The sequence below is a fragment of the Nesoenas mayeri genome, assembly GCF_963082525.1.
Source record: "Nesoenas mayeri genome assembly, chromosome: 6".
Lineage (NCBI taxonomy): Eukaryota > Metazoa > Chordata > Aves > Columbiformes > Columbidae > Nesoenas > Nesoenas mayeri.
This window is the reverse complement of record NC_137545.1, coordinates 37,451,021-37,465,862: the sequence shown is the minus strand read 5'-3', so window position 1 is coordinate 37,465,862 and position 14,842 is coordinate 37,451,021. Positions and strand designations below refer to the sequence as shown.

General features: G+C 41.8%; 1 protein-coding gene across 1 annotated transcript; it reads left to right on the top strand.

The window, feature by feature from the left end:
• Window positions 1–236: 236 nt before the first annotated feature.
• Window positions 237–13,692, top strand: MCM6 (minichromosome maintenance complex component 6; the record flags this gene model as incomplete). The annotated part of the gene is made up of 17 exons (XM_080347213.1): window positions 237–346; window positions 1,159–1,305; window positions 1,899–2,009; window positions 2,492–2,741; window positions 3,935–4,100; window positions 4,179–4,324; window positions 5,206–5,356; window positions 5,845–5,986; window positions 6,942–7,083; window positions 7,229–7,336; window positions 7,892–8,047; window positions 9,100–9,228; window positions 10,257–10,418; window positions 11,519–11,654; window positions 11,925–12,092; window positions 12,295–12,434; window positions 13,057–13,692. The coding sequence occupies 17 exons, from the start codon at window positions 237–239 to the stop codon at window positions 13,168–13,170; spliced, it is 2,478 nt and encodes an 825-aa protein (XP_080203339.1). The 3' UTR covers window positions 13,171–13,692.
• Window positions 13,693–14,842: the final 1,150 nt, after the last annotated feature.

The following is a 14,842-nucleotide window of genomic DNA, read 5'->3' as shown; positions in this document are numbered from 1 at the left end:
CCCCTCCCCGGAGCGGGAACCCGCCTCCTCCGCCTCCCGTCCCAGCCCCGGGAGCGCCCCTCACGTTTGGCGCGAAAATGTCGGTGCGGGAAGGGGGCGGAGCGGCGGCGGGGCGGGGCTCTGCGGACCGCGGCCGCCGATTGGCCGGCGCGGCGGTGCGTCGGCGCACGTGGGGTACGCTGTGGCGCGAACCGCCGCGGGGCCGGGCCGGGAGAGCAGCAGCAGCGGCGGACGGGATGGATCTGGCGGTGGCGGCGGGGGCCGCGGGGGGCACGCAGCAGCACCAGCAGCTCCGCGATGAGGTGGCCGAGAAGTGCCAGAAGTTGTTCCAGGACTTCTTAGAGGAGTGAGTGAGAGGGGCCGGGCCCGGCGGCGGGCGGGCAGGCCCGCCAGAGGCGGTGGGCCGCGGGAGGGCGCCTCACGGAGGGGCCGCCATTTGGCGAGGCCCAGATCCTGTCAGGGGCTGTCTCTCTGATCTCCCGTTTCTGTCAGGAAAGCTCTCGTCGTCTGGGCCCGCCGCTGGGGCACTGCTCTGCCCTGAGGGAGCGCCGTGCAAAATCCTCCCCAGAGAGCTTCGGACGGGACTTTTTTAGCTGCATTTTGTCCCTTTTAACAAAGTTTTGTGACGACCGCGTTAAGAATCCGTTTTGCGCCTTGGTTGTTAGACCTTAATGCTTCTGACTCCCTACGTTTTGTCTCCCGAGGGACCTTTCTGTGGCAAGAGGGAAACAACATGGCCCTGAGGAGCGCAAAACAAAACCCGTTTTGCTGGTGCAGTTATTGTTAAACCATAAGTAAAACCCTGTGTGAAATGCAGATCCAGTGAGCCAGGGCTGGGCTGTTTATAGAACGCGTGTAACATGGGGATGGAGGGAGAGCTGTTGTTGGAAAAGACGTTTGCAAGGGACTGTGGGTCACTGTCATTCTCTTGCACACTCCTTAACATGTGCCATCCTTTGTTTCTCCTCTACTGAGTTCCAAACTGTTCAGTTGCTGCCTGATATAGAATCATTTCAGTTGAGAGAGACCCTCAGGATCATCGAGTCCAACCATAACCTAACTCTGGCACTAAACCATGTCCCTAAGAACCTTGTCTAAATGCCTTTTAAACGCCTCCAGTGATGGTGACTGTGAAACGTTTCCCTGAATCACTTTCAGGTTCCAGAACAGCGACGGGGAGGTCAAATATTTGCGTGATGCTGAAGAACTGATTCGGCCGGAGCGGAACACGTTGATTGTCAGCTTTGCGGATTTGGAGCAGTTCAATCAGCAGCTCTCTACCACTATTCAGGAGGAATTTTACAGGTAAAACGTAGAGATTACCTGAGAGCCGTGCAACGCTGCGGTCTCAGGCCCTCAGTCTCCTTGACCAGAGAGAAGTTTATGTGCTTTCTGTGTCCCCAAACCACTTACATTTAAGAAGTTGGTTTGGTTTGGTTTGGTTTGGTTGGTTTTTTTCCTAGATCAAAACATATCTCTCTAAACTATTCATAATTACTCGTTTTGCCTGTCTGGAAATCATGAGTTAACTAAGCAATTGTATTTGTTCCAGTAAAGAAGGAGATGGTTGGTACAGTAATACAGAATAAACTCTAGAACTTCTTGCTCTGAAAATATTTTATTGAGCCAGTAGCTTATTTTTAGTGTCCACTTCTTAATATAAGGATAAAATTGTCATATGAGACTTTAAAAAGTATGTTGAAAAAATCCAGACAATAAAGCAAATGGTATTATTATGCAGTAATCTCATATTTAGATTAAGTTTTGTGTGTTCTTATCTAATTTGCCAGCATAAAACACAACCTGGAAATGTATGATACAAGCCTTTGACGTAGTCTAAAGCAAAGAAGGCATTTTGATAGCTTCTATAACATTTGAACTTGTTTTCTGTATTTCAGGGTTTACCCTTACCTCTGCCGGGCAGTAAAGACATTTGCTAGAGACCATGGAAATGTTCCTTCAAACAAGGACTTTTATGTTGCGTTCCAAGATCTGCCTACCAGACACAAGTAAGATGATTATTAATTCCAGAAACTTGCGCATTTTTACTACTGGAAAAAAGCATCAAAGCATACTGAAAATGTCTCAGTTATACAGCATGAAATGTACAGTTTAACCTATCAATTGTAAAGAAGTTGCCCAATCTTGTGCTGGGTGTTTTCTGAAATAGTTTTTCATTTGTGAATCATGCTCAGATACTTACTTTTGTTTGTGGAATATGATGAAGGTAACTTCTCTAATTTAAAAAAATATTGAGAGCTTTTGAAGTATCAGTGAAGTAACTTTTGCACCTTTGATATTAATCAAAAAGTTTATGGAAAATCAAATGTGAAAATATTCTAGTAACATTGTTTCTTTGTCTGTTACAACTGTTCTTTAGTCACAGACTGAATGAAACTATGTTGCATCGTAGTACTTGGGCAGCACCCTGGGCCTAAAAGTATCAACTCAATTTCAGAATTTAATCCATATGAATTTCTGTTTTAAACAGGATTCGAGAGCTGACATCAGCAAAAATTGGGTCATTGATGCGTATCAGTGGGCAGGTGGTACGTACCCACCCTGTCCATCCCGAGCTTGTGAGTGGAACCTTCCTGTGCCTCGACTGCCAAACCGTGATTAAAGATGTGGAACAGCAATTTAAATACACACAGCCGAACATCTGCAGGAACCCAGTCTGTGCTAATAGAAGGAGATTCCTGCTGGACACAAACAAATCAAGATTTGTTGATTTCCAAAAGGTACAGTGGGGAGGTTGGGGGATGGTGACAAACCATGATGGTCCTATTGTAGTTGAAGGGTGTTGTTTGTACTGATACACGTTGAAGACGCTTAATTTTGGTTCTGCCAACATCAAGAAAAGGTGCTGGAATTTCTGCAAATATTTTATTTCAATGGATGTCTTTTGTTTAAGCATGGAAAATTATTAATAGTATCAAAGCAGTTTTGTTGCATGAGATTTATTGTCTAAAAAGCCACTGAAAACCCACATATTTGGGCCATCGTTAGTCTTGTGTTGCAGGTACATCATGCATAGTTGTTCTATATGAGTATGAAAAGAGGTGTCTTTAGTATCTACAGCATTTTGCTCTTCCAGATTGATTTACTCTGCCAAATCCCCAGCACTTCACATCCTGCAATAATATTTTGTGTCAGTCACATTAACTGGACTTTTCAAGTTGCTTTTCCTAGCCCTCAGAATTGTCATTGCGACCCCTGTGAATCCTCTTAAGTTTCTCCTAGACTCCTCTGAGATACTGATTAGTAAAGGGATTTTTGGTTATATGCCTTATTGTAAGAGGAATTTCATGACTGACACAGATGGCAGCAACCAAATGCTACTTCCTATATTTATTAGGAGCTTACGTTAAGCTCTGCTCTGCACTGGTGCAGCCTCACCTGGAGCACTGTGTGCAGTTCTGGGCGCCATGGGATAACAAAGATACTAAGCTGCTAGAGAGTGTCCAGAAGAGGGCTATGAAGTTGGTGAAAGGTTTGGAGGGGAAGCCATATGAGGAGCGGCTGAAGTCACTTGGTTTGTTCAGCCTGGAGGAGGCTGAGGGGGAGAGCTCATGGTGGTTACAGCTTCCTCACAGGAGGAGGAGCAGGTGCCAAATTCTTCTCTTTAGAGACTGATGACAGGTCACAGGATGGTCAGTTGGACATTAGGAAAAGGTTCTTTACCCAGAGGGTACTGGAGCACTGGAACAGGCTCCCCAGGGAGGTGTCACAACCCCAACCTGACAGTGTTCAAGAAGAGACTGGACAACACCCTCAGACACACTTGGTGACCTGTGGGGTTGTCACATGCAGGGACAGTAGTTGGACTCGATGATCCTTGTGGGTCCCTTCCAATTGAAAACCCTCTGTGATTCTATGAAGCAATTTCAAATTTGGTGACATCCGCTAAGCGCTAAACATTCTCTCCCCCCAGGTCCGCATTCAGGAGACGCAGGCTGAGCTGCCGCGCGGCAGCATCCCTCGCAGCGTGGAAGTCGTCTTGCGCGCAGAAGCGGTGGAGTCTGCGCAGGCAGGCGACAAATGCGACTTCACGGGGTCGCTGATTGTCGTGCCCGACGTGTCCCAGCTCTCAACACCAGGTTTGTTGCTGTGACCCAAACGATGCGTCCCTCCTGCTTGCCGTGGGACCTGCTGTTCTGACTGTGGGTCTGATGCAGGGGTGCGCGCAGAAACCGGCTCGCGGGTGAGCGGCACAGAGGGCTACGAAACCGAAGGCATCCGAGGACTTCGTGCCCTGGGAGTCAGAGAGCTGTCATATAAGCTGGTCTTTCTAGCATGTTACGTCGCGCCAACAAATCCACGGGTGAGTTTGGAGAGAAGGTAGATTTGAAGGTGTTGATGATTTCTGCTCTGTGTGGTTTTACCTCAAATTAGGGAGCAAGAATGGGTAAAGGTTTAAATCTGTATATGTACCACCTCCCTGTGCATTTGACTCTCTGTATATTCTGATTGCATTTATACAGCAAGTTTTTTCCTTGTCTTTATTGTTCATAGCACTTTTTGCAGATGTGGTTATTTAACAATGTTATAAATTTATTCTAAAGAGCTAAACGGTCCATTTATTTCCATTCAGCTTTCATCTATTTCTCCAGCATTTCTTTTTCCTCCAGGAAATCCTGTTGCTTCATTTTGTCACGGGGAAAACAGTGATCCTTCTTGTTCCCTCTGGTTTATCACATAACATTTGGGATTTCACTACAACATAAGAAGTCATACTGAATATGGTGGGGTTTTAGCATAGTACAATATTTTAATCCATAATTCTGCTATCAGCTTCACTGTCACGTAGGATAAAAATAGTGTCTGTTATTTTCTGTGTGTAGAAATTTCCTGCCTCATTCCAGAGCAATAAAATACCTTGTGAATTCCAGTTAATGAAGAATTCTTACAAGTTTTAGCCAAATTAAGCCATACTCTTTTTTATCTCTGGACAAGCATCTCTCCTGGGTTTTTCTCACTAACTGAAGTTAGATTCCATTGATTTGTTTTTATTTTTTTCCCCTCTAGGAATTTGTCTATTGGTTTTTAAAGGATAATGTGCTGAGCTCCCATAGCCTACAGTCAGCTTTTCTGAATGTGTTCCTCCCACTCAGCTTGCAGAGCAAGTTTGTGCAACCTCCTGTCTGCAGTACTCACATTCACCAGTGGCCACATTCTTACTTTTGTTTAATTTCCTTTGTTTAGTTTGGTGGAAAAGAGCTCCGAGATGAAGAACAAACTGCGGAAAGCATTAAAAACCAAATGTCTGTGAAAGAGTGGGAAAAGGTGTTTGAAATGAGCCAAGATAAGAACCTTTACCATAATCTGTGTACCAGCCTCTTCCCCACTATCCATGGTAAGAGTCCAGTTGTTGCCTCAGAGAAGGAAGATTTATCTTGTTTGCTATTGGGTGATCTGCTGCTAAACCCTACATTTGATGGTTGGATATAAGCTTTATTTTTTATGGGTGTCCTTCAAAAGATTTAAGGGTTCCAACCATTTGTATGCTGTTGTGTATGTGTGTGTCTATATGTTGCAGTTGTTTCTGGCTCAGAGGTGGTTTCAGGACTTACGTTGGTTATGTCTGAAAAGTTTTATGAGGTGAATTTGCTCCATATTCTGAGCCAATAGAGAGCATAAAGGAATTTGGCCACTTTCTGAGTCATTGTTCCCTGAAACTGTATTGAGCACATAAAAGCAATTTTAGTGGATGTTTAGCAAATAGGTAAATTCTGAACGGACGTGCCCAAATGCTCCAAAATTCTAGTGGGCTGAAGTTTTTTTAAAAAAGGAAAAATGTGGTGTTTTCTTTGGATTTTTAGTCGAGTGTCTTTTCTGGGGCAGGTAATGACGAAGTGAAACGTGGGGTCCTGCTGATGCTTTTTGGAGGAGTCCCTAAGACCACTTCAGAAGGCACTTCCTTGCGTGGAGACATCAACGTTTGTGTTGTTGGTGATCCAAGTACAGCCAAGAGTCAATTTCTAAAGTAAGCATCTCTTTAAAATTCAATATTTAAATATTGTCCAGTGTGACTAGAGTTAGAAATGTGTACTCTGCCTTTTCTACATTAAACAGAGGAGAGGAGAGTAACATTTTTGAGCACATTTTCCAGGAATTGTTTGGATGTGGTTGAATTATTTGAATAGGGCCAAAGTAAACTCAACAGGCCCCCGTGGTTATAACAAAGAATGAATTAAGTCTTTTTTTGTTGGTTAGGTAGTTATGAAAGTGTGCGTTTCCAAATATTTTCAAAAGACATTGATTATTAAAAATACAAGAGTTACTGCACAGAGATATATTAAATATTTCTTTTTCTATTTTTAGCTTAGTCTGAATTGGTAGGTCGCAACATTTTGAAGAAATATTCACTCTGGAAAATAATTATTAAGTAATTATGGTTTATGCTACATCCTAATGCTTTTCTATTTGAAATTCTGTTGAATGTGGTTTTATTTTATTATGCTGCATTGTTCATTATGAAGCTGAGGTCCTTGCAGCATACACCACAACTCAGCAATGCAAAGGGACCCTAAAAGCTACCTGAGGCTGCTGGTCGCCAGTCCCGCTGCTCCCTGCTATGAAGCCATTTGTTCCCTCGTGCTGACATTTACCTGACCCACGAGAAGCTGTGTCAGCTCGTTGGGTCAGCAGAAAACTCATGGGAGGAAATCTGGGCTGTTTTTTCTGCTGGTGTAGCCATGAGTGAATAACACCCCTGTGACAGACAGCAGTTAGACAAGGATTCATTTCCAAGTCTTGCTCAAACGTCAATAGAGGTGGCAGGGCCTGCCTAAATGTTAATTACTTCCCCAAGGAAGGGACAATTCCTGGCCTGAGAGGCGGAAAGCAGCACTGCGTTACAGTTACCTGCTTTCTGCGGGTTTTAATCTGACTTTTTAAGTTTGTGCGACACAATTCCTCATGGTTATTTCTCTCCGTAGGCACGTGGATGAGTTCAGTCCTCGTGCTGTGTACACCAGCGGCAAAGCCTCCAGCGCTGCTGGCCTGACAGCTGCTGTGGTAAAAGATGAAGAGTCCCATGAATTTGTCATTGAAGCTGGAGCACTGATGCTGGCGGACAATGTGAGTCCAGGAACTAGAGATTCCTGCATCCCCGAAATGATTTTGATTAATGACCAAGACCCCCAAATTGCTTTAATGATGCTTTTTTTTTTTCCAAAAGCGATTGAATTTGGGTAACTTATTACCTTTTATTGTTCCACTGCAGGGGGTTTGTTGCATTGATGAGTTTGACAAGATGGATGTGCGGGATCAAGTAGCCATTCATGAAGCGATGGAGCAGCAGACTATATCCATTACGAAGGCAGGAGTAAAGGTAGCTCACGCGTTCCTCTGGCTCTGTAGTCTCTGTTGTCACCTGTTTGTTGCATGTACTGATCCAGCATCAGCTGAAGAATTTTCCTGTCTGTGGCAGGAGAGAGAACAGTTCTTGTGCCACATACCCAGAAAGGATTAGAAATTATACTGAAGTGAAAAAAGACATACTAGTGGGTAGGAAACAGAAAACGGGAAAACCCTAACCTTTAAGTAACCCCCAAAAGAGGATACAGATTTATGTGTATTTGTAGAAGTAAACTGTGTATATGCCCTGTTAAAAACAGGGTGTTATGAAAAGCTGTTTCAAGGGCTTGTTTCAGAATTGTTGGCAAGAGTGTGGCAACGTTAAAATTATTGATTCATCAAACTGGTTTTTGGGGACAGATACCTGGTTGGAAAGGACTGGTTAGAAGCATTTGTGCCCTCTTGAGGAGTGATTGTTTTAATACCTCAATTGAAACTCCATCTAAAAGATGTTATACTGACCCGTTTGAATTGCATGAGTTGGTGTAGCAAGTGGTCAGTGATATAACTTTTATTTTTTTGATTTTAGGCTACTCTGAATGCCAGGACCTCCATTTTGGCTGCAGCAAACCCAGTTGGTGGGCGCTATGACAGATCCAAGTCCCTGAAACAGAATATAAACCTGTCAGCTCCCATCATGTCTCGCTTTGATCTCTTCTTCATACTTGTGGATGAATGTAATGAGGTAATTTTAAGGAATTATAGAATAATTTATGTCAAAAAAGACCTCTGGAAGTCTCTCGTCTAACCTCACTCAAAGCATATGATTGAGAACAGGTCGTGAAGACCTTGACCTGGTGAGTTTTGAATATTTCCAAGGGTGAAGATTCTGCAGCAGCCGCTCTAGGCCGCTACCGCAATGTTTGTCAACTCTTATGTGTTTAGAAAAAATATTAACTTTCATATCTAATCAGAATTTCTCATGATTCAGTTTGCGTACATCACCTCTTTTCTTGTCAGTCTGTACTTCTAAGAACAATCTGGCTCCATCACACCTGTACTCACCAGTGAGGCAGTTGCTTTCTTTTCATGCCGAACAGACCCAGCTCTTTCAGCCTCTGCTTTTGCCCTCTGACCATCTTGGTGACCCTCTGAAAATTTAGGTGAAGCTAATCTCATAAGAGTGTGTTGCTTCTGCTTTTCTTCTCTGTCTGCGAAGTTAAAAGCTGGCAGTACAAATTCGAACGCGCTCTGCTGAATACAAGGACACCTTTTCATCTTGTAGTGATTTGACCTGCGGACTTAACACCATTAGTCATTTTTACAAATGGCCGGTCACTAAGGCTGAGACTGCTACCACCTGTCTGTGTGCCGTTTGCCTTGGGAACACACGAGATACAGAGATTAATCTTGGTTCGGGGATGTTCTCTCCGCTGTTTTGCTCAGAGTGATTATCTGTTTGAGAAGGGACTGATGACAGAGACAGAGTAGGCTGAAAAGGAGGAAAGCAGTTCCCACACTGTCAAGTGCTGTTCTCTGCCTGTTCTGTTGCTAACTTGTAACCTCGGAGAGTTGCGAGGGGTTATAAATCCTAAAACTGCCTTTTATCCCTTTTCTGCTATGTTCCCTTGTGTTAAAAACCTCCTGGGCGCTCTCCTGGATCTTCTGGCAGAGTGTTTGGCTTCTGGAAAGACTTTTTCTGCCACGAAGAATAAAAGGGATGGGAAGGAAGAACGTAGCTGTTGTTTTAATATTTGGCTGGTGTGAAAGGGGTCTGACAGAGCAATTATATCCCAGGTTACAGATTATGCCATTGCCAGACGCATTGTGGATCTGCATTCCAGAATAGAAGAATCTGTTGACCGTGTCTATTCATTAGATGATATCAGAAGGTATCTGCTGTTTGCAAGACAGTTTAAACCAAAGGTAATTCTACTTTATTGTCCAAGTTGTTCTGCATGAGGAGGTTTTTTCTGGCAAATGCAAAGACACTTAATGTAGTGTTGTCTCAAGAAAGGAGCTGTAAATTCAATTATTATCTAGAAATATAGCATATTTTGGAGCCATGTACTCTTTTTTTGAACTCCAGAACCCCAACCAGCCCAGCTGAGACTATATTATAATCCATAGTCTTAACTGCTTTGATGACACTTCGTAACCTCTGTCTAGGGCAAACGAGGGGTCGTTTCATAGCTTTCTCATACCTCAAGGGCATGGGTTGTCCAGCAGGACTGCTGCAGAGATTTCTGTATTTTATTGACTTACTGCTTAATCAAATTGTTTGTTTGTCTTTATTTTAAAAGTGTATTGTTCCTCAATATATTTTTGCTTGGTTTTGCTCTAAGTACAAATTCTTGTTGTCTATGCAGTTTGGATGGACTGTGTATAAGATTTTTGAGAAGGTCTTCTAACATAGTTCTTCTCAAATGGAAGGAGAGAACACCCTCCTTCACAAACTTTTGGAAACTCCCATTTCCATGTGGTGGGGAGATTGCTCTCCTGGTTGTATCTGTATATGTGCAGATAGACTCAGGTTAAAAAGCACATACACAGAGGTGTACTTGGTGTTACTATGTCGAGTGTACGCTTGTGTGTGTTTGCATGCAGATTGAAAGGTAAATAAGCGTAGAATGATCTAGTAGAGACAGACATGAATTATGCCCAGAAGCAAGTCAGTGGAACAGAAAAACAGAAATTATCAAAAATCTGCTGTAAAATAATAGATGCATCAGCGTACTTATTGTAATATCATTCTTACTGTAATCATTATTACAGTATCATTTTAGCATAAAATGATTGTCATTGTATTGATGCGTAGTATGTTTAGAGCATAGAATATTTCAGACAAAAGCAGTAGCCAGTGCAGAAGAGTTTGGGAACTGCCAATCTAATGCAAGAAACTAAAACTTTTATACTTTAACATGGCAAACTGTTGTACTGTCTGTGTCACAAAGATATCTAAAGAGTCTGAGGACTTCATAGTGGAGCAGTATAAACGACTACGGCAGCGTGATGGCTCTGGAGTGACAAAGTCGTCCTGGAGAATCACGGTGCGACAGTTGGAAAGCATGATCCGGCTGTCAGAAGCCATGGCCCGGATGCACTGCTGTGATGAGGTATCAGGTTTTTGATAAAAGTTTGTATAGATGTTAATATAAATGTTGTGGGAGTTCTGGCTTTGCTATTTGACTATGGTATTGTACATATTTAAACCCTGGGGGTGAGGAGGAGAGTGTGGATCACATTTTCACCTCTGATGTGGTCGTACGCAGTTTGAATTTGTATGCCAGAAATACTGTTTTTAAGGCATGTCTTGTAAACTGAGACAGCTGGTCCAAACTGAGAACATGCATGTTTTTGCATTACAATTGCGTCAGCACTCTGAGCTTGTTACCTGTTAAATTGTGACAAACAGGAAGAACAATCATCTATTGGTATCAGCCATGCTCTCCTCGTCTGGCGTAGTTTGTAATTTCTCACAGCTCTCTTCATCTGCAGTCTAAAAAGCCAAAGTTCATCAAAGTATCTGAACCTCTCTAATAGTACTTGTATTTGCGATCTGAACTCCTCCTCACATCAACCAGTGTTGAAATCTATATTGAATACGAACTACAGTATGACTATTAGCCGTCTAGTCCCTGCTTTAAAACTCAGCAGGCTTCTTGATGTGTTGTCTAGGGATTATGTGACACATGCAGTGATAGAAAGTTGCTCAGTGGCTGAGTAAGAAGGGCACCCATTGGGTTTTTTTTAATTAAACTCAGCTTGTAAAGAAACAAATAGCTTTTAGCTTATGGCTCAGGTAGAGGTGATTTTTCCAGTTTTTGCTTTTCAGTTCTGGAGGAGACTCTTCATTAATTAACTAATTTTTTTTTCATATTGTTTCTGTTCAGACCCAGTTCTTTCATGTTTCTTGCTCCTCCACTGATCTGTCTTCAAAATGTTCTTGGCTTAAGTCAAAATTATATCAACTTCACATGATCACTAAAGCCTGAAAGATTCATCAGGCTGCTAATTCCCCCTGTAACCTGGTGTGAAGTCAAAGTACTTGTAGCGGGATATAATTTGATCATTTTAGGATTAATCAGGTGGGATTGGTAGAAAGACCCTTTGTCAGAGTCGGGGGTGAGTTTCTGGCGCTTTAGGGAGAAAAGCTTTTAACACTAGAAGAGCCACCGTGCATATTTAATACGTGTATTTCCCAAATCTTCCCCAGGTTCACCCAAAACATGTGAAGGAAGCTTTCAGGCTTTTAAATAAATCTATCATTAGAGTCGAGACTCTCGACATTAATTTAGACCAAGAGGATGAACAGCAAATGGAGGATCAAGAGGACCAAGATGGAGCCAATGGTGAATTAATTGTAGAGAATTTTTTCAAATGGGAAAGTACTTCCCTCCTTTAGAGCTTACCTTGTTGGGCATATGCTTCTCCTCAGTTTCTCCATTATTTCTCATCTAATGAGGTCTAGGAGTCTTGACTCCTGTTCTTAACTCTCTTACTTCTTCAGCCTCCTTGTGGGTTCACTCACCTGGTTGGCCAATACAAAACTTTTCAGTCACTCAAAGTACGAAACAGTTAAAAGATGTTGCAGATTTAAACCTGGGCGTGTGTCTGAACAGGTGAGGCAGCAGCTCCAGCTGGGGTCAATGGTCTTGTGAATGGGATCAACGGCCATCCCGAGGACATGAACAAGGATGCTGCCCCCAAAGCGTCTCTTAGACTGGGCTTCTCTGAGTACCGACGGATTTCTAATCTCCTGGTGCTGCACCTCAGGAAAGCAGAAGAAGGTGAGAATTTGTTTATTAAAAGGATGGGAGACCCTGTGTTGTGTTGCCAGAAAACATGCTGATTTAAGAAACGGAAGAAAGTCTGATGGGATCTTGCACATTTCTCTCTTCAGCATAATAAATGTTAACATGGAAATCCCTTTCTCTTACAGTTTGAATGGTATTTTACTGCTGCTGTTCATACAAATAATTTTCTTTGCAGAAGAGGATGATTCAGCATTAAAGAAGAGCGAACTTATTAATTGGTATCTGAAGGAAATTGAATCTGAAATAGAATCTGAAGAAGAACTAATAAATAAAAAGAAGATCATAGAGAGAGTCATTCACCGACTTACACATTATGTATGTATAGACGTGTGGATAGTGAAAAAGTATTTTAACTTATGTAGTGCAATGGTTCATTTTTAATAGAATGCACTGCTAATTTGAGAAATGTGTTTTGTGCTTCCATGTTACTGGCTGGTGCAGTATAAATCCCTTCTCTGTTTAATATCTGTTAAAAATAATTATAGAGAAAACAGTGAAATAAATTAGAGATGTGTATAAGTAAAACATCAAAGTGCCATATTATGTCCCTATGGAAGTGTAAGTGGTATTTTTCCGTAGTTCTGTAGTGTTATGTTACATATTAGGATATAGAAATGCAAACAACACCTTAGTGCCCCTGTGACTTAAAGCTATCTATGTAGAACAGTTTGGAGGAAAAAATACAGAAATTTGAAAAACTTCTCATTGTTAAAGGTACAAAACCACTAGACTGAAGTGTTCCCTGAAAGCGTACACTGTGTAAGAGATTTCCACTGAATGCAGCTGTTAAGATTAGGGACCTGTTAGAGTTCACAGTGAAAGAGGTTGAATAATTCATCAGTAAGAGGTGCTACCAGTTTAAACAGGAGATGCCTTTCAAAAAGTACAAACAAACCTCTCTTATTCTTGTTTGAATAGCAATTTTTGTCTGTTGCAGGACCACATCCTGATAGAACTGTCCCAGTCAGGACTGAGAGGATCCAGAGAAGAGGAGACTTTTGATGAAGATCCATACCTGGTTGTCAACCCAAACTATCTGCTGGAAGACTAAGGGCCGAGAGAGAACTGGGTTGTAGAACTGTCTGGTTACATGTTGGAAAATTCTTTTCTGCGTTGTTGCAATGGTTGCTGTATAGCTAACATCTTCAATTCATGTGAATGCTTTACTGTGGAATGCGCCAATGCGCAGTTAGGAGTATACGATTGCTCGCTTACACTGAGCATACCTGGCAAGTTTTTAAAGAAATGACATGCCTATATATCAGTTTTGTTATTCTGGGTTTCATTGCTGTCGTCCAGATGCAGAGAGTCACTCAATAGGTCTTTTCAGCATCAAGATGTGTAGATGCTTCTGTTTCAAATGAGAGGAATTTCGTGTTGGTTTATTATATTCAGTAGACTTTTTATGCTACTTACTGTTTTCTTATTAACGTAAATAAAAGTTTATTAACTGTCTGGAGATGTCTGGGGGTGGATTTGTTGTCACTCATATGTGGGATTGCTATTTTCTATGCCTGTGCTTTGAGGCTGAAAATATAGTGATCTAAATGCTTAATGTCTTAAGAAAGATTAAATCTCCTGGAAGACAGATGCTGTTTTTTAATAAGTGTTGGTTTTCTTTAACTTCCAGTATTGGATAATGAGAAACTCTGATTGCTTCTCTTTCTTTTTAGATGGACTAAAGATGTGTATGCTCCTGTTGCATATGTAAGATAGAAAATTGAAAATAGGCAAACCCAAAGCAAGGCTTAAAGTCAGGAGGTCAGAAACCCCCATGTTGATGAGTGTCTCGACTTGTAAGTGAATTGAAAACTGCCGTCATTTGTGAGGGATTTTTAAGAGTATATTTGTGAACTTGTTTGTAGATTTTTCTATAAGAAAATGTTACTTAAATTTCTCTTGCTTTCAACTATTTGCTGTACGCTATGGGATTATTAAATAATCGATGAAGAATTAAAAATACATGAATATTTGTTCTGTCAACCTGACACCCAGCACCTACGAAACATTTGTAATACTGCCCTATTGCTGGGCACTAACTTTAGCTGCAGTAACTTCTCTCCACTAATTTCTTTGATAAACTGCAACTGGCAAATGCTACATTTAGTTAAAAATTGCCACTCACCTGTAACAACAGTTTCATTTTATTCTATATTGTTCATAATTTCTATATAATATTCTATATTGTTCATAATTTACTTTCAAAATTTACTTTCAGGAAGGTGTTTGTACTTCCTTCTGTGTTTCCCTCACCCTCCCCTCCAGTTTTTTCTGCTGCTCTTTCACCCAGTTTTAAATGCTTCATATGGTAGGAGGGGTATTTGCTTTCTGAGATAACAGTGCTCTACTGAAAAGTAAGCAGCAGGTGGTGCTGTAAAGTTCCTGTTAGGTAGTTCAGGGAGAAAAGTAAACAGAGAAAAGAAAAGGAAAAAGAAAAGAGGGTACTTAGTTGTTCAGAACAGCAAGCACAATGTTCCAGCAAGCTTTTCAAGGATTAACCAAAAAAAAATACCCACCTGGGAATCAAACAGGGTCAAAGTGCACAAATGACAGTCCCTGTATACACTGTAAGATTGGCTGTGTGAGCAACAGCAAATATTGAGAGACATTTTCTACTGTAACTTAACATTTAATGTTGCTTGACAGAGCAGTAAGGTGCCCAGATAATTCCAGGTGCGCTTTACACAAAAAGCTGGTTATTAAAGGCATAGAGTGGAAGATGG